Source organism: Urocitellus parryii, chromosome 15 (assembly GCF_045843805.1).
Source record: "Urocitellus parryii isolate mUroPar1 chromosome 15, mUroPar1.hap1, whole genome shotgun sequence".
In the NCBI taxonomy this organism is placed as follows: Eukaryota; Metazoa; Chordata; class Mammalia; order Rodentia; family Sciuridae; genus Urocitellus; species Urocitellus parryii.
The window spans coordinates 7,794,219-7,819,437 of record NC_135545.1 but is presented as its reverse complement, the minus strand read 5'-3'; the positions used below and the strand labels follow the sequence as shown (position 1 = coordinate 7,819,437).

General features: G+C 51.3%; 1 protein-coding gene across 1 annotated transcript in view; it reads left to right on the top strand.

Moving 5' to 3' along the window:
* Grin2d (glutamate ionotropic receptor NMDA type subunit 2D) overlaps nt 1–24,557 on the top strand; it is a 31,298-nt gene extending 6,741 nt beyond the window's left edge. The window contains exons 3-12 of the mRNA XM_026406336.2: nt 1,672–1,786; nt 2,165–2,376; nt 2,635–2,803; nt 3,289–3,442; nt 5,796–5,921; nt 6,106–6,335; nt 7,630–7,790; nt 22,186–22,373; nt 22,575–22,807; nt 23,031–24,557. Coding sequence (XP_026262121.1) covers nt 1,672–1,786; nt 2,165–2,376; nt 2,635–2,803; nt 3,289–3,442; nt 5,796–5,921; nt 6,106–6,335; nt 7,630–7,790; nt 22,186–22,373; nt 22,575–22,807; nt 23,031–24,359 — 2,917 coding nt within the window. The 3' untranslated portion in view covers nt 24,360–24,557. The remainder of the gene's footprint in view (nt 1–1,671; nt 1,787–2,164; nt 2,377–2,634; nt 2,804–3,288; nt 3,443–5,795; nt 5,922–6,105; nt 6,336–7,629; nt 7,791–22,185; nt 22,374–22,574; nt 22,808–23,030) is intronic.
* The last annotated feature ends 662 nt before the right edge of the window (nt 24,558–25,219 follow it).

Below are 25,219 nucleotides of genomic sequence, written 5' to 3'. Positions count from 1 at the left end.
AGTGAAATGTCATTGCAAGAGAGAAAATTAATTGCCCCCAGAGAACCTTCTAAACACACATCTGGGGTCAGTCTCTGGAGTCAGGGATGTTTCCAGGAGGAGGGGACACCTAACTGAGACCCAAAGGATGAACTGTTCATCCATCCATCCAATCATTCATTGAAAAGCTCTTTACTGAGAATCGACTATGTGCCAAACACCGTTTAAGCACAAAAGAATAGCGTGGTATAAACTGTTGTCTCTGCTGTCACCGAGACAAGCAGTGAACAAACAACAAAAGAAAGTATCAGCAGATGATAATTTCTGAGATGAAAATAAATCAGAGGAAAAATGACAAGAACAGCCTAGGGAGCTAGGCTAAGTGGGGTGGTCAGGAAAGCCCTGAGTAAGTAAAATTTAGAGATTTTTAAAAATGGATAAAACCCCAAGCACTGGAAGATCTCAATGAAGAGAGAGGGAAGAGCAGATGCAAAGGACCTGGGGTTGGAACTGTTTGGGAGTTTAAAACACCAGTGTAGCTGGAGCACAGTGCACCAGAGGGAGAAACGGATGAACCGAGATGGACAGACACAGGGGCCCGACTCATGCAGATGCCTTTAGGTTGGGGGAGGAGTTTGGGCTCCATTCTAACGGTGGTCAGGGAGTTCACCAGACATGGAGTATTCCAGAGGGAAGAAATAGCATGTTCAGAGGTCTGGAAGGAGAGCAACTTGGGCAGATTGGTGAGGCCACACTAGTTCAGAGCAGTTGTAGCAGCAGGATTAGGGGCTGGGAGTGATGAGGCTGGAGATGTAGATGGGGCCAAGTCCTTGCCTTGGATGCCAGATTGGGAGGAGTCTGTTTCAAAGTTCTGCAGCCATGGGCAAGCCATGAGCAGGGGAGGGGGACTCAGTTTTGGGTATAGAAAGACCCCTTGGGGCTAGGTGAGATACAGACTAGAGGAGAGATCAGAGGCTGTAGGTCAGGCAGGATGAGGGGTAAGGATCCAGGAGGGTTGTGGGGGATGGAGGAGGGGATGGCTCAGGAAGGATAGGGTTTGGGAATTATGGCCTGGATGAAGGGACTGAGGGGGCAGCCCCTGTGGTGAGAGTCTCGCCCAGTGACTGGATGGGTGATGGGAGAGGCCATCAGAGTTCAGTGAAGGAACACTTGAGCTGTCTTTGTGACATGTCGGTTGGTCCAGGTGAGAGGGTGGTGGAAGGGTTTTCCAGACAGAGAACAGACCTGCAAATCCTAGAGAGCAAACCAGCCTGATGCAGTGGCACATGCCTGGAATCTCAAGTGACCCAGAAGGCAGAGGTAGGAAGATGGCAAGTTTGAGTCAAGAGGGTTATGGGACTGCAGTTCAGGGGTGGAGTGACCCTGGTTCAATGCCTAGTACCAAAACCAAAACAAAAAGGAAATCGTTTGACATGTTCCAAAGACACTTTGCGTCCAGCTTTGATAGAGTGAAAAAAGGGGTTTTGAGCTAGAAGCTATCGGAGATGGGGCTTCAGAAGCAGGTGGGGCCACCAAATTGAGGGTCTGGGACCCTGTTCTGAGGGCACCATCAGTCCAAGAAGAGGGTGTGATTTCAAGATTTTGGAGGTGAAGGAGGAGAGATTTCAATCACCAGCTGGGACTGGTGGGTAGGAGACTTGGCCCAATCCTGGTGCCCTTCCTCCTGGGCAGGTACTTCATGAACATTACCTGGGATAACCGGGATTACTCCTTCAATGAGGATGGCTTCTTGGTGAACCCCTCCCTGGTGGTCATCTCTCTCACCAGAGACAGGACTTGGGAGGTGGTAAGTTGCATCCCAGAACTCAGGAGTGGGAGAAGTCCTGGAATCTTGGGTCCTGGCAGAGGGGGGTCCAAGGTCCTGGACTCTGAGGATTCAGGAGCTGGGGCCCAGCTTGCTGGGTCTGAGGAAGGAGGGCTTGGCCTAGACCCCTGGGTCTCAGGGAGGAAGACTGGGGCCTGGACCCTTGGTCTTAGGAGGGTTAGGGTCTGGATCTCTGGGTATGAGAGAGGAGGGCTGGGGCCTGGACAGGGAGAAAGGGGCTACCCTGTCCTGGAGGGAGATGGGGCTTACACTCTTAGACCTGAGAGAGGAAGAGCAGGGAGGCCAAGACATCCTGAAAAGTCACCCCAAGTAGTCTGACCATCCTTCTCTTTGACCCAGGTGGGCAGCTGGGAGCAGCAGACTCTCCGTCTCAAGTACCCGCTCTGGTCCCGCTATGGCCGCTTCCTGCAGCCAGTGGACGACACACAGCACCTCACGGTAGCTACACTGGAGGAGAGACCCTTTGTCATTGTGGAGCCTGCTGACCCCATCAGCGGCACTTGCATCAGAGACTCTGTCCCCTGCAGAAGCCAGCTCAACCGAACCCACAGGTGACATCCCGGGATCCAGGAGTTCCAGCTTGGCAAGTCTCCTCCCTCCAAGCCCAGCAGTCAGTCCCCGCTCCCAGCCCACAGAGCTCTCCAGCTTGGTACTTGAGCAAGCTGACAGGCTTCTTCAAGCCTCAGTGACCCCAGAAGGCGCCAGCCATAGTTTTAGCTGCTGCCTGTCCCTTTCTTCATACTCTCATCTAATGGGAGGGCCTAAGGGTGAGGAGTCCCCAACCTCCCAAGCCTGGTTGCTTCCCGCAGTCCTCCACCGGACGCCCCCCGCCCGGAAAAGCGATGCTGCAAGGGCTTCTGCATCGACATTTTGAAGAGGCTGGCGCACACCATAGGCTTCAGCTACGACCTCTACCTGGTCACTAACGGCAAGCACGGGAAGAAGATCGACGGCGTCTGGAACGGCATGATAGGGGAGGTGAGGGGACGGGGCGGGGCCAAGAGGCGGAACTCGTATGGGGCGTGGCCTAAAGGAGGCGTGATCAGGCTCGGAAGGCGGGGCCTGAAGCTGGACCAAGAGTGGCCTCGCCTACATGGAGGGGCGGGGTCAGGAAGCTCGGGGGCGGGCCATGAGGAGATAGCACGGGGGTGGGGACTGTCTGGGTCGGGGTCGGACTTTTGGAGCTGGAGGAGGCGGGGTAGGAGGGTGGAACCCCTAGGAGAGGGGGGCGGGGCCGGGAGGATGGAATCCAAAGCCTGAGGAGTCTTGGGGGCGGTGGGCCAGGGTGGGGGCTAGCGCTTCCTTCCTGTCCCCTTTCTCCTCCACTTTTCCCTGCCACACTCTGAGTCCTTTCTCAGCCTCCTCGCCATCCCTCCAGTCTCCCGGGGTCGTCTTTGTTTGCCTCGTCCCTAGTCCCTATCCGCCTGAGCGGGCTTAGCTTGCCCACCCCTCGCCCGCCCTAGGTGTTCTACCAGCGCGCGGACATGGCCATCGGGTCCCTCACCATCAACGAGGAGCGCTCCGAAATCGTGGACTTCTCCGTCCCCTTCGTGGAGACGGGCATCAGCGTCATGGTGGCGCGAAGCAATGGCACTGTGTCCCCCTCTGCCTTCCTAGGTGAGCTGGGTTCCCAGGATAGAGAGCCAGACCTAGGCAAGGCTGGAGCCCTGGGGTCACGAAACCTGGGTTCCTGTCCTGGGACCATCTGTACTGTCTGTGTGACCCTGGTGAAGTGGCAGTCACTTCTGAGCCTCAGTTCCCTATCTGTAAACTGGGAGAAAGAATTTCCCCATATCAGGCTTTTTTTTTTTACCAGGAAGCTAGAATCCGAGCTCAGGAGCCTTTCCTTATAGTGGCCCTTCCTTATAGTGGCCTTTCCAAGGCTGGGAGCCCAGTTTTGTTTTTTGAAACCGGCTTTCCTCCAACTCTCCATCCTCCTGCCCCAGCCTTCCCAGTATGCTCAGCTCCCAGTTGTGTATTCAGAGTTGAATTCTTTTTTCTTTAAGAGAGACCTCCAAATTGTATACGCTTCAGGCCCCACAAAACCTGAGAATGGCACAGGTTCCTTTAGTCCCTCCTACTCAGAAGGTTGAGGTGGGAGGGTCACTTGAGCCCAACAGTTCAAGACCAGCCTGGGTAAAATAGGGACACTCTGTATCAAAAAAAAAAAAAAAAAGCAAAACACTATAGTTTTTCCAGGTTTGTAGATGTGAGATGAAGAGGAAAGATTAGCTCCAGATACCTGTCAGTGTTATGAAGCTCCTATATGTGCCAGGCCTTGGGCTTGATGGAAACGCAGTGGTGGACAAGGCAGACAAGTCCCGGCCTGCCAGGAGCTCTGAGCCTCATGGGGAGACAAAATAAACTTCTAGGGATACACAGACAAGAGCACTTCATGTGGTGGTAGATACCATGAAAAATGAAGCCAGGGTGAAGGAGGTGGGAGGAGCTGAGCCTGTGCTGGTGTGGGTGCAGAGGAGAGGCCAGGCCTGCAGGCAGCTGGCCAGGTGGGAGAAGAGCAGGGGCAGAGGTCCGGGTATATTTGTGAACCTGCCAGAGGCCTGTGTGACTGGAGGGGCTGCCAGGGTGGGTGAGGTGGAAGGAGTGGGCTGATGGGGAGGGGGCGAATCTCTCAGAGCCCTGGGCGCTATGGTAGGAGATGGGGGTTTCATGTACAGCAAAGGCGAGACTTCTCCTCCAGAAGGGAGCCCCTGGGGCTCTGCGGAAGCTAGAGGCTGGCAAGGAGGCTACTGCAAAAGTTCATCCAGAAAGGATGGAGGTGTGCAGCCGGGAGGTGGCAGGGGTGGGATACAGGGACAGATTCAAGGTGTGGTTAGGAAGCTGCCTCCAGCTGGGCTGGTGGCTTTGTGGTAGACCAGGTAGAAATTCCATTTCCTGGGCTGGAGAAGACAGAAGTGTACACAGGCCTCTGATTTATTATTTTCTGTGTATTTTCCACACCCGAGTGTCCACAGTACCTCCTTGCACCAGGGTCTCTGCGTGGGACCCCTGCCTCAAGCGGTACATAGCAGGGGAGTGACAAGGTCTCCTCCAGTTACCCAGCAGAGGCAACAGGCATGTCCCCAGATGCTGCAGTGACAGTCCAGGGTAGTGACCTTGCTGCAACAGGGACAGTCCTGGCAGCTCTACTCCGTTGGCCCTGAGAGGTGCACTTGATACTCATTGGCTCACTGTCAGTGAGCACCGGAGGCAACAGTTATGGAATGTAAGGAGGGGACACGTGAATGGGAGGCCAGCTGATGGACAGGTCAGGTGGCACCTCTGGCAGGGAGCTGAGGAGACAAGGCAGAGAGGCTGTGACTTGATGGGGCGGTGCTGTGAGCACCAGCTGGTCAAAGAAGGGTAACTGAGAGAGGAGCAGGCCAAAGAGGAGGGTGGGACAAGGGTGAGCCACAGGACAGTGTTCTAGGGGTGCTGGGGAGCTATGGGAGGCGACGAACAAGAGAGGGACAGGGTCATCTCTGGCCACGTTGGGGGTGGGCTGGAGCCAGACAGCCGGTGTCAGGAGGCCAGGGAGATGATGCCGGGGAGGAGAGGAGGCCTGAGTTGTGTTGGCGTGAGAAGGGAGAGGACAGGAGTGACATCAGGGCAGGAGCAGGAGCAGGCTGTGCTTCAGGCTGTGGCAGGAGGAGGGGAGGGAGGAAGGGAGGGCAGGCCATGGCAAAGGGGGACTGTTTGGTGTGGGACTCCCCAAATGGGAAGGCTGGAGCTGGCCTGGGCATAGCGTGGGACATGATAAATGGCCTGGAGGGTGAGCGGAGGCGGGTCTGGGCTCAGGCAGCATCTAGGAGGGGTTGTGATGGCTGTTTGAGGGGCACCCGCCTCCAGCGCTCAGTGTGAGCAGTGCACCTCGCCTGAGGAACAGAATGGAAGGGAACATGTGCACATGTCTGTGGTCCCCACAGTCCTTTGCCTGACAGAGCCATGACCACACCTCCCTTGTCCCCAGAGCCCTACAGCCCCGCTGTGTGGGTGATGATGTTCGTCATGTGCCTCACTGTGGTCGCTGTCACCGTTTTCATCTTTGAGTACCTCAGTCCCGTAGGCTACAACCGCAGCCTGGCCACGGGCAAGCGTGAGTCCCCTCCCTCCATTACCCTACCTGCCTTAAATGCATGCAGTAAGTTTCCCAGCAGCCCATGGGGTGGAACAAGGTCTTGGGGGGCATGCCCAAGGCCCTGGGGGCTTGTAGGTTTTTTATGCTCCCTCACTGAGCAGAAGGGACTTGGGGTCCATGAGCCTGTCCTGGTGCCCTGCAGGCCCTGGTGGCTCAACCTTCACCATTGGGAAATCCATCTGGCTGCTCTGGGCCCTGGTGTTCAATAACTCGGTGCCCGTGGAAAACCCCCGGGGAACCACCAGCAAAATCATGGTGCTGGTGTGGGCCTTCTTCGCCGTCATCTTCCTCGCCAGCTACACAGCCAACCTGGCCGCCTTCATGATCCAGGAAGAATACGTGGACACTGTGTCTGGACTCAGTGACCGCAAGGTGTGTGGGTGCAGAAGGGAGCCGTTGGGTTGGAGGGCTGGGTTGGAGGGCAGAGTTGGCACAGCAGTGGGGAGTCCCAGGGAAATCTCTTCCCAAGGAGAATTTCAGAATGGGATGTTTTGGAAGGAGAAAGGACATGTCTGTTCAATGGACTATTTAAGTCTTCCTGGGGAGGGTGTCTGTCCCCCAGTGTTCTAGGGGCAGCAGCACCGAATGGAATTTTCCAGAGCAGAGCATCTCTCAGACTATAGTGAAGGACTAGGTTTTGAAACTTCTAATCCATCGGAGGCAATGCTTTTGTAAAATACAATAGCAACGGATTACTAGGAAAGTAAAATAAAATTTAAAACCCAGACATTCTAGCTAGGCACAGTGGCACTCGGGAGGCTGAGGCCAGAGGATAGACAGTTCAAAGCCAGCCTCAGCAACTTAGCAAGGTCCTAAGCAACTCAGTGAGACCCTGTCTCTAAATAAAATATAAAAAAGGGCTGGGGACATGGCTCAATGGTTAAGCGCCCCTAGGTTCAAATCCCTGGTACCAAAAATAAATAAATAAATAAATAAAATGAAAATAAATAAAACCAAGACATTCTAAAGTTAACCCCAGATTTTTATGTATTAGACTCAATAGACAAAAATTATTTTGTCAATTCACTCCAAATGGTCTCTTGATGCTGCACTTACCTCACTGTAGCCACAGTGTGACCGGGACAGGCAGTCTGCAGGGCACACTTTAAGACCAAGGTGGTTAACCGGTGTCATGACCTATTAGAAGGTTGATAAATCAACTCTAAGCATTTTCCCCCAGCGGAATGGACTAGAATAGCATAGGAGAATGTGTTGACTCTACCTTATGTCGCAAAGGGGAATATGGTTTTATGAAACTTTTAGTCATAAACACACCTGCCATTGAGCCAGCCCACACCCATCTGGCTACATCTGTTGTTAAAAGAGTGAAAATTTTCTGAATAGATTGGTAAATAGCAACTGCCCTCAGCCCCAGCACTGGGACTACCCCTGATCCAGCAAGTTAAGGGTTAATGCCTGGCACATCAGGGACCTCTAGAAGCTTCTAGCTTCTCAAACTCTGTGGCCAGTGGCCTCAGTTTACCTGTCTGCAGCCATGCTTGCTGGACAGGACTGAGACCGTGTTACCTGCTGTGGTGAGCAAATCTGAAAAACGCTTCTGAGACTGGGGTATTTGCCAATTGGCAGGTGTCCCCCAGAATGGGGCACTTGGGTTGGGGATGTCCCTGGGTAGGGGGCATCCTAATAACTCTGCATTCTGCCCCAGTTCCAGCGGCCACAGGAGCAGTACCCACCCTTGAAATTTGGGACCGTGCCTAACGGGTCCACAGAGAAGAATATCCGCAGCAACTATCCCGACATGCACAGCTACATGGTGCGCTACAACCAGCCCCGCGTGGAAGAAGCACTCACGCAGCTCAAGGCAGGGTCAGCTCAGACTGGGGCTGGGGCAGGGAGCGGGGCTGGGAATGCTCAGAGATGCCTGGGGTCAGGGCTCACTCATCAGTCAGACTGGGTGGGCCAACTTGGAGGGCAGAGGTCTTGGAGGGCTCCATGGACTCCCTCTTCTAGGAGGGTTCCTGGGATGTTTTCAGAAATGCAGTATTATGGATTCTAGGACCCAACTCCTGGGACTCAAATCTTGGTTCTACCCTTTCTTTGACTCTGTGATCTTGGGCAACTTATTCAACCTCTCTGAACCTGTTTCCTCCTCTGTAAAATACAGATAACAAGAGCATCCCCATTATGACGACCATTAGGTCATTGTAAATTAGTTAATCCATGCAGAACCCTGTCCCGCATCCTATAGGTGTTTGCTGATACCATCATTGTTATCATCATCATTAGATCTGAACAACAGAAGCAATACTTGGGTTGTTATTTTTAGTCATCTTTACATCAGTTTCCCACATGATACAGTTAAATTCAGTCCCTGAATTACAGCCCACAAGCACAACAAAGCTGAGTGCCGTCCAGGTGTGACGTCACCCATCCAGTCCCAGCTCCTTGGGAGGACGCCAGAGGAATGCAGGTTCCAGGCCAGCCTAGGCGACTTAGCGAAGCCTGTCTCAAAAAAATAAATAATAAAAAGGGCTAGGGATACAGCTCAGGGTTAGAGCACTTGGCAGCATGGGCGAGGCCCTGGGTTCAATCTCCAGTACTACTAAAAAAAAAAAGAATAAAAAGAGCTGAGAGAACAGCAACTTGTCCCTGTCCCTGTCCCTATCCCTTAAGTATTTAGCCTTTCAATATGCATTGTTAAAAAATTTTTAGAGTTTGAACCCAGGGGTGCTCTGCCGTCAAACTATATCCCCAGTCCTTTTTATTTTTTATTTTGAAACAGGGCCTCCCTAAATTGCTGAAGCTGGCCTTGAATTTGCCATCCTCCTGCCTCAGCCTCCCAAGTCACTGGGATCACAGGCATAGCCACTGAGCCCTCATAGCAGGCATTTATTTTCTTACCCCACCTATGCCAGTCAGTGAGCAGCAATTCCTGCCCTCAGGGGGCTTAACATCTAGAGGTAGGAAACGAACATTAAATAAGCAAACAGAAGAATGGAGGGGGTGCATCGAGATGCTTTCAGAAGGGAAGGGTGCAGCATGGCTGGGTGGGAATAGTTTGACCTGATGTTCAGGGAGGGCTTCTCAGAGGAGGTGGCATTTGAGCAGAATGCTGAAGGAGGGAAGGGGGCAATCAGGGTGGACCTGAATTTGAATAGGGAAGGACAAGATCTGATTTGTCTCTAAATTGTCTGCTCCCGTGTGGAAAATGGACAGAGGGGACCCTAAGTAAGTGGGGAAACCATCATGGCATCTAGAATCTTCCCTGAGGCCCATCCTCTGCTCACCCCTCAGGTAGCCGGTCCTGACTGGATCTTTGTTACCCTTCTGTCTTGATTAGAATTGGGGCTGCAAGAAAAGGAACCAGGCAATGCATGTTAAGTAAAAGGGGCGGCTCAGCACAAAGCTCAGGTGGTCTTGGAACCAGTCTTCAGCAGAGAAGGCAGCCATTCATTTAGAACTTAATAAAGAGACTAACTCTGCGCCAGGTACAGTTCCTGGATCACAATAGACAACAGCAAAATAAGGAGCTTCCCAGATGGGTCACGAGTTTTCTTTTCGTTTTTCTTTTTTTTTAATAAATGTTTTAGTTGTCCATGGACCTTTATATTATCTACTTCTTTTTATGTGGCTCTGCCACTGAGCCATAACCCAAGCCTTGGTCAGGAGTTTCGAAACAGACAGAGGTTTCTTTCTCCTGCTACCAGGGCAGCAGGGTAGCTCAAAGAGACGGCCAACAGGCTGAACTCTTCCTCTTTTTTTGTTCTCCCAAGCTTGCAGCATAGACCTTCATGCTCTTTTTGATTGTCTCATGGTCTCAAGAAGGCTGCTGCCCCTACATGGGGCCATCCTACCTAGTTCCAGGCAAGGAAGAGAAAAGGTGAAAGACAGGAGGTTTTGCTTCTGGGTAGGCTTTGCTTTTATGTTGGGGAAGCTGATCACAAGGACTTCTGGCTATTTCCCAGAACCTATCAGATGGCCATTGCTTGCTGCCAGGGAAGCTGGGAAGTTAACTGTGTTAGCCACCCAGCCTCTCTTGTAGAAAATGGTGGAGGGAGGAGGTCAGAAATGGAGACATGAACCCAGCCTGTGTGGAGTTTGCGTTTTGCCACCAAGCAAGTTCTCTCTTGCTCTTTTCTTCTCAACCTTTCTCTCAATTTCTGGGAGTCACATGGGTTCTTGGCTCCTAAACTCTGCCTGTCTGCTCTGTGCAAACCTGCAAGCCTCTTTAGTTCCCGGGGGGGGGGGGATGCTGGGGTTTGAACCCATGGCCTTGTGCATGTGAGTCCAGCACTCTGCCAGCTGAGCTGTACCCAGCCCAGCGCTTTCTCTCCAGGCTTCTCTTCATCACACCTGCAGCCCCACTTCAGCCCTTTAGGGCATCCCTTTCTTCTTGTCCTTCCCTCTTGAAGGTCCGTTGACAAGATGTTGTTGGGGACAGACTTTTCTTTGTTACTAAGGCTTTGGGAGATGCACTGCAAACCTTTCTAGGGCCTGGTCAAGAGTACAATGGAGACTGGATCCATATGTAACTATTTAAACCTTGTGAATCAAGCTGGTATTGAGGCCTCCTGCCTGGCCTTCTTAACCATCAGAAAAGCTACTAAGTTCAAGTTAAGCCCGGATCAGCTGGTGCAGTGGTGCTCATCTGTAATCCTAGGGAGGCCAAGGCAGGAGGATCACAAGTGCGAAGCCAGCCTGGGCAACTTAGTGAGGCTATCTCAAAATTTATAATAAAAAGGCCGAGTTGTGGTGCACCCCCTGGTTTCCATCCCCAGTTTGATTGTCAAAGAAGAAGAAAAAAGAAAGTCTCTCAGGGTCGCAGGAGAGAACCTGACTCACTGTCTTTCCACTGCATCGTAGTCCCTGCCTTTCCTGGCTGCCTGCACTCTTGGCCCATGGCCCCAAATCATTCTGACCTCCTTTTGCATCAGCTCATCTCCTCCTCTGACCAACCCTCTTGCCCTCCTCTTCTAAGGTCCCACATGACTGCCTGGGCCACCCCTATGGTGCAGGATAAGCTCCCTACCTCAGGATCCTTCACTGCTCGATCTTCGAAGTGTCTTGCCATGTGAAATAATATATTCAGAGGTTCCAGGTACTAGAGAGTGGATACCTTTGTGGGGGGCACCATTCCATCTACCACACCTTCCCAGGGCATATTCTTGAAGTGAGGTGTGGATCCTGGGTGGGCACCGCCCCCAGGGGAAGTCTTCAAAAAAGGAACCCAGGCCAGGTGCAGAGGCACCCACCAGTAATCCCAGCAACTCAAAAGACTGAGGCAAGAGGATCACAAGTCTGAGGCCTGCTCAGCGACTAAGGGAGGCTCTAAGCAACTTAGTGAGACTGACTCAAAATAAAATAAAAACGTCTGGGTTCAATCCCCCCCATATGTGGAGAAAAAAAAGAGAACCCAGAACATCACCCCCCTTTCCCCAAATTCTCAGGGAAGTATAGTGTAAGGAATCAGGTATCAAAACACAGCACAGAATGAGGAAAAAGTTTTTTTCCATAGTGCATCCATCCATTCATTCGCCAAGTACTCGTGGAGAGCCTCTGATGTGTCAGGCGCTCTGCCAGATGCCTGCCTCCCGTAGACTTGAAGCTTCTGCTGGAGTGGGGTAGGCTGCAAACCCACAGATGTCTAAAACCCAAGGCCTCTAAAGTGCCTCAGCGTTGAGCCTCTGGTCACAGGAACTTTCTCTCTGGCCATCTTCCTCCGCAGCTGTGCTTGCTTCCCTGGTGCTCCCAGCGGCTTCCTTTCTCCCTGGAGACCGCATTCCTTCACCTTCCCGGTTCAGCGCTCCTGCAAGGCCCGGGAGTCCCGCAGGATCCTGGGGACACCTAACCGCAGTGGTTTCAGAACCAGGTAGTCCTGGGTTTGAAAGAGCTATCCCCCTTACTTGCTGCCGACCCTGGAGCACACAATTCAGGTCCTGAACATTAACTTTTGCCACCATAAAATGGGTCAAGGATCCCTCGCCGGGGTCAAGCGGCTCTGGGAAACCAGTTCAATTTCACGTTCCCACTAGGAAGGATCTGATTGGTCCAGCTAGGGTCAGGTGCCCACATCAGGCCCAATCAGCAACACCCAGGGTGGACCTGGTCACGTGGTTGTCCCGTTGCCCTTCCCACCTCAGGGCAGGTTCTCCCAGGTGTGCGGCCACCGGCTGCGGGGAAAAGCCTGGCTTTCCTTCCAGAACACTCTCCCTACGCTGGTTTCTGCCTTTTCTTCTGTTTCCAAACCTAGTGAACAGAAGGATGGAGGGGTGCATCGAGAACACGTTTGTTTCTGTCCAGGGCTCTTAGCCTTCAGTTCGGATGCCTGGGAACCAAGTTTCCCTTCTTAAATTTCTCTTTTCCCCTCTCACTAAATGATTCCTTTGGTTGCCCTTGCTTGTGGTTAAAGTGAAAATCGCTCTTTCCTTCTTAATGTCTGTGTTGTTTCCTTCCATTCTTTTTTCTAGAACAGAGCTGAGGAGCGGTTTGCAATTTAAAATTTTCTTGGAAACACACTGAAAGAAATAGATGATATTAATTTTCATAATATTTTTGAAATATGTTTTTAGTTGTTGATAGACTTTTATTGTATTTATTTATATGTGGTGCTGAGAATTGAACCCAGTGCCTCACACGTGCCAGGCAAGTGCACTGCCGCTGAGCCACAGCCCCAGCCCGTAATTTTCATAATATATTTTATTTACTCCAGTATTTTCAAAATGTTATCATTTCAACGTGCAATTGATATGAACATTGAGATGATGTTGGCGGGGGGGGGGTGCGTTCAGTATGTATTTTATGCTCAAGGCCCACTTCAACTTGGACTTGCCATAGTGCAGGTGCTCAATAGCTCCATCTGGTCTGTGGCTGTCCTGTTGGACAGTACCCATTTAGAATTGTTTTTTTCTCTTTATTTTCCTTCCTCTTCTCATCTCCCCCCCACTCTCTCTTGCTGTTTCTCTTACTTGTACTTCTTCCTCTTTCCTTCCTTTTCCTTCCCCAACCTCAGATTTCATCCAAAGTTTTTCCAAGCTCCTCAGGACCTATGTAACATTGTCTTCAGAGCCCGCTTCTGGGAATTCTGTAAGTTCCTGGGTTTCTCGGGTTCACCCTGGCTTTAAGCTCCTCTTTGCTGATTTAATTCACTTCCTTGGACCATCTGACTGGTCCTAGTGTGTCATCCCAAGTTCAGAGTCTATGAACCAGAACTGGAACCCAGAAGGCCTCCACTGTGTGTGGTGGGGAGACGGGGAGGGGCCTGAAGACTGGCCAAGCTCTGCCCGCACTGGCCAATAGATATGCCACGAGCCTCGGGTAGTGCTGTTTCCCAGTGGCCACATTAAGAGACAGAAAAAGAAGCAGGTGAAATTAATTTTCATAATATATTTTACTTGTCCCAATATGTCCAGTATATTACTTGGACACATAATCAATGCAACATGGTTGAGACCTTTTACCCAAGCTTTTCCCACATGCAGTCTTTGAAATGCAGTGTGCATTTCATACCCACAGCACCCACCAGTCCAGAACCTCCCGTCTCAAGTGCTCAGAGCCACGAGCAGTGTGAGGTCACCGCAGCAGACAGCCCAGGTCTGCATTACCTAAATGAAAAGTGTCATAGTGGTCATCACAAACAGAAGACATAAAAGGCATCTGACCACCCCTGGCCCCTGGGAGACTTTTTCACTTCCTTACTCACCCCCCAGAGTATTCTCCCCAGCCAGCGCTGACTCATTGCTCATCTCCCTGCTTCCCACTTCTACCGTTTCCTTCCCCAGCTCCTCCCTCCAGGAAGGCTCCTGGGAATCCCAGATCCTCTCTTGGGCAAAGCCGAGACTGTTTTTCCCAGCTCTGCTCACGGAGCCACCCTGACCTCACTAAGCACCTGCCAGGGGGAGGCTTGGTTACAAACAGCCTCCTCTCATCCACAGGGACACCTCACACTTTGTCTTTGGCCTTAGGGAGCAAGAATTCAGACCCCACTTTCCAAATCCACTTGGTTCCTGAGTTTTGGGTAGCAAGAGTGAGAAAGTGACTAGCCAGGGAAACTGCCCATCTCACAAAATGAATCTGTCCCCCTCTCTGACTTTGGAGAGCCAAGGATACCTGTATGCCCCTGTCCCCATACAAATGTCAACCACATTCCCGGCTTTTACTGAGTAAAAATAGCTTGGAGACCTCATTCCATGTCTTTTTATAGATTATCATCATCCTTTTTTAAAATTGAGATATAGTATACATACAGTGAGGAAGAGCAAACTACAAAAAAGTGGACCACCCATTGATTGTTTATACATGCACATGCACCCATGGGACCAGAGGAAGGTATGGAAATCTTTCCAGCTCCCGGAAAAGCTCTCCTTTGCCCTTCCTTCCTTCCCTCCCTCCCTCCCTCCCTCCTTCCTTCCTTCCTTTCTTACTGGGAATTGAACCAGTACCAGAACTGGGCACTCAACCACGGAGCCCCCCCACCCCCAGGCCCTTTTTGTATTTTATATTTTACCAGAGATAGGGTCTCACTGAGTTGCTGAAGCTGGCTTTGAACTCTTGATCTTCCTGTCTCAGCCTCCCAAGCCACTGGGATTTCAGGCACACCACTGCGCCTGGCTTGAACATCATCTTAACAGAATCAAACAGGGTACATAATGTCTTTTGTGTGTTTTTCTCAACATTGTTACCTGGTCGCTGGCTTTTTTCTGTGTGTGCCATTGTGTATACCCTTAAGTGAATATACCACAAATTCTTCCATTCTGCTGTTAGAGGACATTTAGGTCATTTCTAGAGTTTGGCCATTATGAACAGGTTACTATAGTAAGTATTGGGAGGATGTATACCTTCATTTTTTTTGTGGGTGTGGGGGGGTTGCTCCCATCGATGGATCAGCTGGGTCAAGGGAGGGACATGCTCAGCTGTGATGGATTCTGCCAGGTGTTTTCCAGAGTGCTTGTGGCAGCTCACACTCTCATGGGCAGTACAAGTGTTCCACCTGTTCCACATCCTTGCCAACGCTTGGTCTCATTCCCACTGTCTTTTTAATTTACTATAGTGTTTATTATATTCCAAGTCTGCTCTAACTCATTTTAGCTCATGATTAGTTTGCTGGGGCTACTGTGATGGCATATTTTTTGGCCTGTCATTCTGGAGGCTGGAAATCCTGGTATCGTGGGGGGTTGGGAGGGAAGGATCCCTCCAAGCCTCTCTCTCCTTGGCTCACAGGTGGCTGTGTCCTCTCTGTCTCTTCAGATTATTTTCCTTTTAAGTGCTTCTGTGTCCAAACTTCCCCTTTTTATCAGGACACCAGTCTTATTGATTTAGGGCCCACCCTGTGACCTCATTTTAATCTTTTTTAAATTAAAAATAATTTTTGAACATTTTTTTTGTTGTGTGTGGACACAATACCTTTATTTTATTTTTATGTGGTGGTGAGGATCGAACCCAGTGCCTCACACATGCTAGGCAAGTGCTCTTCCTCTGAGCCACAACCCCAGCCCCTCATTTTAATTTGATTGCCTCTTTCATGACCATTTTAGGTTAATATTATTAGAAACAAGCACAGCAAGATTCCCACGGCTGCTAATCACCAGGACTAGGACTTGAACCCTAAGCTGCTTCTGCAGCCCAGGCTCCCAGCCTCTGGGCTGCACTGCCTTGTGTACACAGTGAGAAACCCAGAGCTGCTCCCCTGCCCCCTCCCAATTCACAAAGGACACCCCTGTGTTTCTCATTGTCACCTCTTGCTCTGATTTCCTGCTTCTGCTGAGTTCTTTTTTTCCCCCCAGTATCCCTTTTACATTTTTTCTAATTTTTAGTTCTATTTTTATCAGTTGTCCATCCACACAGTTTAGAAAGTAAAATATAAGATTTTTTGAAATGAAAAACAACAGGCCCCCATCTGCTTACCTCCCATGTCCCCCACCTGGAAGAATTTGCTTTCACCTTTTTCATTGTAACATTTTGCTATTTCTCTAAATACCAGTTTTGTACTGCTACCTCTAGATTTTTTTTCAGTTTTAGGCATTTTCCATCCACTTCTCACTATGGAAGGCACATACTCATGCTCTTATTTAAATCCTTCCAGCCTCCCACATTGTGATTCTGACTAGATGAATATTCAGTGTTTACATGTTATGACTATGTAAATGCTCTCCCAGCTGCCACAAGTAGTAAACCATGATTACATTCCTCTCCTACACAATTCTTTGATTTTTTTTTTTTCTGGAGTTAATAATTGTCTTTTTTTTTTCCCCTTCAGTTGCTTAGTGGCTGAGTTTTCTTTGTGCTTAATTAATTCAAACCCAAATTCTCTGTTAACTACCTGAATCTCTTTTTATGTTCAGAAGCATCAAATGCTCTCTTAATTTCCTTTTACTAAAGAGGTCTCTCTTGGCCTTCTAGCCTGCTCCCAGTTTGGATTCTGTGGAATCACAGATTGTTACTTTACCTGGGTTTTGCTCCCTTGTGCTTTTAAACATCCAGACAAAAGGCATATAGGAGAAATATTTTTGGAGATATTGCATATCAGAAAAGTCTTTGTCCTCATACTGAATAGACAGCCTGGCTGGGTATAGAATTCTGCAGTAGAGATCATTTCCTCTAAGGATTTGGAAGTATGACTCCATTATGTTCTACTGTCCAGTATTACTGGAGAGGAACCCCAAATTATTCAGACTTCCAAGCCTTTGTGTATGGTCTGTTCGTTCTTTCCCTTGTCCTCAGATACTGACATTTATTAACAACATGCCTTGATCTGTTTGCATTTCAGTTGTATTCTCATGCCATTTGTTTTGAGGAAATTTGTTTTTCTTGAATTCTTTTTTTTTTAAATTTTTTTTTAAAGATAGAGAGAGAGAGAGAAAGAGAGAGAGAGAGAGAATTTTTAATATTTATTTTTTAGTTCTCGGCGGACACAACATCCCTGTTGGTATGTGGTGCTGGGGATCGAACCCAGGCCCCACGCACTCCAGGCGAGCTCACCATCAGTTGAGCCACATCCCCAGCCCTTTCTTGAATTCTTTTATGAACGGTTTCTCCCTTCTCATTCATTTCCCTGTTCTTTTTTTTTTTTTTGGTTCATATTAATTTGATATTAAACTTCTCAGACTGTCCATTTCTTTTATCCTTTGTCTTATTTTTCTCTGATACTTCCTGCAAGATTTTCATTTTTCTTTCACCCTTTTATTAAGCTTTTCATTTCTACTATTTCATACAACACACACACACACACACACACACACACACACACATATTTTGTGGTGGGGCTTAAGGATTGAACCCAGGGCCTCACACATACTAGGCAAGCACTCTACTGCTAAGCAACATCCTCAGTCAAGTATATTATTAATTTTTAACAACTCTTTTTTTGGTCTCTGGACTTTTATAGTATTTTGTGAATTTCATATTATGCTATTTTACAGAATCCTATCATGGTTCAAAGTTGTAGTATCTTATTTTTCTGACATTATAGTTTTTTACTTTTAAGATATTTTCTCATCTTCACTGTTTCCACCAAAGCTCCTTCCCCCTCCCCCATTTATCCATTTTGTATCTTTATCTGATGTCCAGTAATCCTCTGTATCTGTTCCCATTTGGGAATGGAGGTCTAGAATTCTGGAAGTGGTAAGCTTATGAGTGCTGAGCAGGGTTGCTGAACTTTACTGTAGGGTGATCTAAACCATATTTTTCCTGGAATTCCAATGATGGTGTTTTTTGGGGGATTTTTTTGTTATCTTTTCTTGGGATACACACACACACACACACACACACACACACACGTAGTTTTTGGTATATTCTTTGTTGTCGGTGGACTTTATTTTATTCATTTATATGCAGTGCTGAGAATTGAACCCAGTGCCTCATACATGCTAGGCAAGTGCTCTACCACTGAGCCACAACCCCGGCCCTTGGGATATATATATTTTTTAATATAGAGAGGAACAAAGAAGAAAATAATAAGCCATGATCTCCTTGACAAGATAACCCGTAATGACATGGAAGTTAAAAGGCATTCATTCATGCACCCAGTAAATATTTATTAAGGTCTTCTTAAGCCAGAGTGCTGGGGCATAGCAGTGAACAGATCAAAGTCCCTGGAGCTTTCATTCCAGACTAGGAGACAGGCACGTGTGTGCCCCAGCAGACTCCAGTGACAGGCAGGTATCTCCAATAGACAGAACATTTCTGCAACCATGGGAAGGTTCTAGACTTGTGCAGCCCCAGGGGCAGTCCCCAGCTATTGAATGTGCTTGGTGTGACGAAGGAATGTGATTTTTAATTAAAATTCTGATGTAAATAGCCAGATGTGGCAAGTGGTTACCCCAGTGGACAGCACTGGAAAGTGCCACCCTCCCAGCGAGGCACAAGGGAGGGCGCGTGACCTCACAAGAGAGGAAGGATGTGCATCTCCTACCAGGAAATAAAGCACCCAGCCTGTCCCGGGGCCCATCCATGAGCCACGTTCAGTTTTCCACTCACAAAGGAGCTGCACAAACCTCAAGTCCCCTTTCCCTAAAGCAGGCATTATTTTTATTTCTTTTAAAATAGGAAAGACACAAATACACACACATAGACACACACACACACACACACACACACACACACACACACACACACACCTTCCCTGTACACTCCTTGAAAGTGTCTCTTGTTTTCCTCTTGCTTTTTTCTGAGGAGGACTCCTCTTGGCCACTTTTCCATGGAATGAGGTCTTACCTCTCTGCTCCAGGGCCCAGCCCACCATCCAGCCTGAATTCATTCACTCAGCCACTTTTTTTTTTTTTTTCCTTGAGACAGGATCTCTCTGTTGCCCAGGCTGGCCTCAAATTCCTGGGCTCAAGAGATCCTTCTGCCAGTCTCCCGTAGCTGGGACTGACAGCACACCATGCCCAGCTTACTCAGCCAGTCTTTATTAAGTACTTCATGTATACCAGATGCTGTTCTAGACCCTGTGGATGCAGTTTTAAACCAGAAAGGCAAAGTCTCTGCCCTCATGGGATGAAAATCCAGTGGAGAGAGACAGGCAGTACAGTGAACAGATAAAAACGTTGGCTGGTGTGTTCTGAGGCATAGGGGTAAGTTCTTATCACCAAGTCAGGGCAGGGTGAAAGCGTTTGCAAGACCTGGGAGGGGGCTACAGGCTGCAGTATTAGGTAAGGGGCTTGAGAAGGTGTCTTTTGAACAGACCTTTGAAGGAGTGAGGGGTTGAGGCAGTGGCTATCTGGGAGAAGAATGTTCCAGCAGAGGGAACAGCCCGTGCTAAGGCCCTCAAGCAGCAGGAAGACCAGTGTGCCTCCCCCAAAGCAATGGAGGGGCATGGGGGCAGAGAGGTAAGGAGGGGTGAGGAGATGTCCAATGGCCTGGGCCTTGAAGCCCAAATAACTCAAGTCATACTGGGTAAAGTGGAGTCAGGGGAGGGTGGTGAGCTGAGGAGGGACAGGCACTAGATCGAAGATGACAGAGTGGAAATAAACACTGAAGAAGAGAGAGGCAGGGAATTTTTATTTTTCTCCAAACTTGTACCCCAACCAAAGCTGTAGGAAACAGCTGAGGGTTAGTTTTTTGGTGCTGGGGATTGAATCCAGGGGCACTTAACCACGGAGCCACATCCCCAGAGATTATTTTTTGAGACAAGTTGCTTAGGGCCTCTCTAAATTGCTGAGGCTGGCCTCAAATTTGCAATCCTCCTGCTTCAGCCTCCTGAGTCACTGGGATGCAGGCATGCCACCACCACACCTGGCAAATAGCTGAGTTTTAATACCGATTTAGGTTTGGGAGGTGGTAGGAGCTAGGCACTAGATCCCAGAACAACTGAGCAAACAATTTAAAATGAATGCTGGGCTGAGGTGCAGCTCAGTGGTGGAGTGCGTGCCTGGCATGTTCAAGGTCCTGAGTTCCATCCCCAAAGCAAAAAAAAAAAAAACAAGTGAACATCATTTGATTCCACCTTCCTAAAATTCCCTCAGTTATTTCCACCACTGAAAGCCTTAACTTTTAGTTTTCTCTAAATGCTCTTCAGGCTCTCCCTCTGCCCCCATTTCCTTAAGGACCCTTGACGATCTCCTTCCATCTCATTCTAGTCCATAGCCCCTCCCTTCCTCCTCTTCAGGCTGACTCTGGAAACTCCAAATTCTTCCCACTCAAAAGTGGAGTGCAATTCACCTTTCGCCCCCAAGGGCATTTTCCTAAACAAAGAGAAACCTAGAGAGAAATTATAGTTTCCCTGCAAGGCAAAAGCGCCCACAGGCAGTGGCGGTATTTTTCTTGCCTGCAGGTCCATTTCTGATGCCAGCAGGGATCTCCTGCCCTTTTGGATCTACAGAAAACTAACCCAGACCCCACTCTCCAGCCTCGGGACTGGACAGTGACTGCTCTCCCCGAGACCCTGCTAATTCTCAAACTCTGTGTTCTTTGCTCCACCCCAACTCTGCTTCTGCTCTGTCCATTCAATTTGGGGCAGCTGCTCCCAGTCTGTCTCCGCTGTCCGGGTCAGGGGCATGGACTAATTCAGCCTTTTTTCCTCATTCCCACACACTTCAGGCATTTATGTGTGACCATGTTAGTGTGCGGTCAGAGCTTTTCTGAGTTTTTGGTCACAGGGATTTACACCAGCTGATAGGCTAAGGGTTCTGGTAGAAAGCCTGCCTAACTGTGTGTCTGTGTGTATGTGTGTGTGTGTGTGTGTGTGTGTGTACTCAGAGGCCCCAGGTTCAACCCCCAGCACCACTGAAAACAGAAAAAACAGGCTAGCAATTCAAAAGTCAAGGTTAAGCATTCTTCCCTGGAAGACCCTTTCCTTTCTCTGCAACCCATGCTCCAGGCTTGTGTCATTGCCTACCTTGTACTCCCCGGGCCCTGGCACTCTCCAACACTGTTTCATTTTAAATTAAATAAACTTAAAATTCCATCTTTTCATCCCACTGGTCACACTTCAGGTGCTGAAGAGGTATATGTGGCTAGTGGCTGCCCTGTCGGGCAGTCACACTGGAATATCCCAAAACGGCAGACAGTTCTTTTGGACAATGCTAGGCTAGACAGACAGGTACCTCCCTCTCAGGACTTGTCTGGTGTCTGCAGAGGAAATGACCAGAATTTCACCCCACTGCCTGTCATTAAAAAATAAATAAATATGAGGTCATATTCTAAATGGAATTCCAGGGCTAGTTTTGTGTTAATACATCCTGGATGCCTTCATTGGACAGATCATAAACATTTATCTGATATCACAGAATTGTTACAAAGTGTTCCCTGGCCTGGACTCATTTATTCACTCATTCATTTATTCTGATGATATTTATCAGCTGCCTTGTATGTGTCAGGAACTGTGCCCTGGCCATGTGGGAATGAGACCAACTGGGATCCTGCTCCCTGGGGCTTCAGTCTCCTGGGAGAGGTTGAGATGAGTACAGTAATCATGGAGATTAGTACAGACTGGCCACAGTTGTGGAAGAGTGATGCTTGGTGTGGGCCACAGTGTCTCATCCATGAGAACCAATCCCATACCCCTGCTTCTCATCCCCCCAAGTTTTAGAAAATAGGGCCTGGGGGGAGGACCCAAGTATGTTAAGGTATGTTTCTGGGCCTGTGTTTCCTCATCTGAAAACAAATGGACATCATAGTTTCTATCTCATAGGGATGTTGTGAGGATTAGCCGGATTTCCAGGTTAGATAGATCATGCCTGGTGTAGTCTATGTGCAACATAAGCAGTCATTCACATTATTATTATCATTCTCTCTTTGAAGCCTCAATCCTCCTCTTTAAAGTGCAGGACCCTTTTATTTATGTATTTTAAAATTCTTATTCATTTTATTTTATTGTAAAATACTAGGGGTACTAGGGGTTGAATTCAGGGCCTCACTCATGTTAGACAAGTACTCTATTCCTGATCTACACCCCCAGCCCCTAGAACCATTTTGAAAAATAGGTTTTCTACTTAAAAATATATATATATAGGATTTTCTCTGGAGGGCTACAGTGAAAATTAAAAACAGTTCATTATTTCATCAAATGTCACAGTTAACATTTCTCCAGCCCCTCCTTTGCATCAAGCATCATCCAGCCTTTGCAAAAACTCTGGACTGGAGATATTGCAATTATGCCCATTTTACAGAGGTTGAAACTAAAGCACAAGAGAGCTTTGTCTTTGCTCAAGAGCTCCAGGTCGTTAAGATTTGGAGGGACTGGTGGTTAGGGGTGAGAGAGCTTCTGGGCTGGGTCATGATGGCAAAGGAATGGGACTCACGCTGCCTTCATGCCCCCTGTCCTCAGGAAGCTGGACGCTTTCATTTATGATGCAGCAGTGCTCAACTACATGGCCCGCAAGGATGAGGGCTGCAAGCTTGTCACCATAGGCTCCGGCAAGGTCTTCGCCACCACAGGCTATGGCATCGCCCTGCACAAGGGCTCCCGCTGGAAACGGCCCATCGACCTGGCACTGCTGCAGTTCCTGGGGGATGGTGGGGCTGCCTGCAGGGACTTCCATTTTCACATGGGAGGCGGGAAAATGGGACCCCTGGGACCTGGGGAAGGAGAGATTGGGGACCTTGACACCAGGGTCTGCTAGATGAAGGGCTGGGGGGCGTGGACTCCCATAACAGAGGGGGGAGGATCCTGAGAGGGTGTTCATAGCAGGTGACCTCTGACCCCACCTTCCCCAGATGAGATCGAGATGCTGGAGAGGCTGTGGCTCTCTGGGATCTGCCACAATGACAAAATCGAGGTGATGAGCAGTAAGCTGGACATCGACAACATGGCGGGTGTCTTCTACATGCTCCTAGTGGCCATGGGCCTCTCCCTGCTGGTCTTCGCCTGGGAACACCTGGTCTACTGGCGCCTGAGGCACTGTCTGGGGCCCACCCACCGCATGGACTTCCTGTTGGCCTTCTCCAGGGTATGTAGCGGGAGGAGACCCGCAGAGACAGGGAGGTAGCGGCAGAGTTGAGGAAGGAAGGGAAGAACGTGGTGACGCAGGCGTAGATGTGGGGAGAAAGAGGCAGGGACTAACGGTAGTGGAAGGGTCCCAGGCGGAGGCCTGGAGAGGAGGGAAGCACCCCCAAGGGAGGGCAGATGTCCTTGCATCCTGCGCTGACCCCATTCTCTCACCCGCCACACAGGGCATGTACAGCTGCTGCAGCGCCGAGGCCGCTCCTCCGCCAGCCAAGCCCCCTCCGCCTCCTCAGCCTCTGCCCAGCCCCGCGTACCCCACTGCGCGGCCGGCTCCGGGCCCCGCGCCATTCGTGCCCCGAGAGCGCGCTGCCGTGGACCGCTGGCGCCGGGCCAAGGGCGCAGGGCCGCCGGGAGGTGTGGGCCTGGCCGACGGCTTCCACCGTTACTACGGCCCCATCGAACCACAGGGCCTAGGCTTGAGCGAGGCGCGCTCCGCGCCCCGGGGTGCGGCCGGGCGCCCGATGTCCCCTCCCGCTGCGCAGCCCCCACAGAAGCCACCGCCCTCCTACTTTGCCATCGTGCGCGACAAGGACCCGGCCGAGCCACCCGCGGGCTCCTTCCCTGGCTTCCCGTCGCCGCCCGCGCCCCCCGCAGCCGCGGCCACCGGCGTCGGGCCACCGCTCTGTCGCCTGGCCTTCGAGGACGAGAGCCCGCCGGCGCCGGCGCGCTGGCCGCGTTCCGACCCCGAGAGCCAGCCCCTGCTGGGGCCTGGGGCGGGCGGCACCGGGGGAGCTGGGGGTGCGGCGGGCGGGGCCCCAGCCGCACCGCCCCCGTGTCGCGCCGCGCCGCCCCCCTGCCCTTACCTAGACCTCGAGCCGTCGCCGTCGGACTCGGAGGACTCGGAGAGCCTGGGCGGCGCATCGCTGGGCGGCTTGGAGCCGTGGTGGTTTGCCGACTTCCCTTATCCCTACGCCGAACGTCTGGGGCCGCCACCCGGCCGCTACTGGTCGGTCGACAAGCTTGGGGGCTGGCGCGCCGGCAGCTGGGACTACCTGCCCCCACGCAGCGGTCCAGCTGCCTGGCACTGTCGCCACTGCGCCAGCCTGGAGCTGCTGCCTCCGCCGCGCCATCTCAGCTGCTCGCACGACGGCCTGGACGGCGGTTGGTGGGCGCCGCCACCTCCGCCTTGGGCCGCTGGGCCCCCGCCAAGGCGCCGGGCCCGCTGCGGATGCCCGCGGCCGCACCCTCACCGCCCGCGGGCCTCTCACCGAGCGCCAGCCCCCGCGCCACACCACCATCGGCACCGGCGCACCGCGGGGGGCTGGGACCTCCCTCCACCCGGGCCCACCTCGCGCTCACTCGAGGACCTCAGTTCCTGTCCCCGCGCGGCCCCCGCGCGTAGGCTCACGGGGCCCTCCCGCCACGCGCGCCGGTGCCCGCACGCCGCGCACTGGGGGCCACCGCTGCCCGCCGCGCCTCACCGGAGACACCGGGGCGGGGATCTGGGCACCCGCAGGGGCTCGGCGCACTTCTCCAGCCTAGAGTCCGAAGTATGACGCGGCCCAGGGGGCCCCACTGCCCCCTCGGTCAGCGCAGGCCACGGCCCGAGGGGGCGCGCTCAAGAGACAGGACCCGCGTGGGTTGGGAAGGAAGGAATGGAACTGACCGTACCCCGCCTGGAGTAGCGCCCCCTTGCATTGGGGGAACCACGAGCCAGAGGGGATTTGGTTGCCCAGATCTCACCCAGCCTGAGAGCCAGGGAGCGGGAGGGGGCGGGGGGTCATGGAGCCCACCCGACTTTTTTTAAAACCCGACAAGGGCTTTTTAATGTCACCAGATGGGGCGGGAGGTGGGGGGGTCACTCCACGCCCGCGCCCCGCCCCCACGCCCGGGGCCGTGGTCCCCACATCACTGTGCAGCTCCCCGGCCCAGCCACGCCTCCGGGGAAGCCCGTTTTTAACCTTTCATCCATCGGGACTCAAAACTGTGAGACGCGTTCGCCAAACTGTGACCCCAGACCTTGGCCCCGCCACACAGAAACCCCTGACCCCAGACTGTGACTTCCGACACCTAAAATGGTCATCCGACCCCAGACTGTGACCCGAACCCCAGACTGTGCCCCAACCAGACTGTGACCCTTGATGTCAAACCTTGACACCCCACCCCTCCTTGTTTTCCATTCTCGTTGGCTTTTTCCCTACTTTGACCTACGACCTGTTTCCAACGGAAGCCCCACCTTCCCCTGTCCCTCAGTGATCCCAAACCCCCTCAAGCCCAAACTTCCACCCTTCCCATCTCCCTACCACTCCAAGTGTCACCAACCACATCCTCTCTAAACCCAACCCTTGTGATCCTTCAGTGATGACCCAGCAGACCCCCCACCAAAGCCTCCTCTTCCCAGATCTCCAGCAGGGTC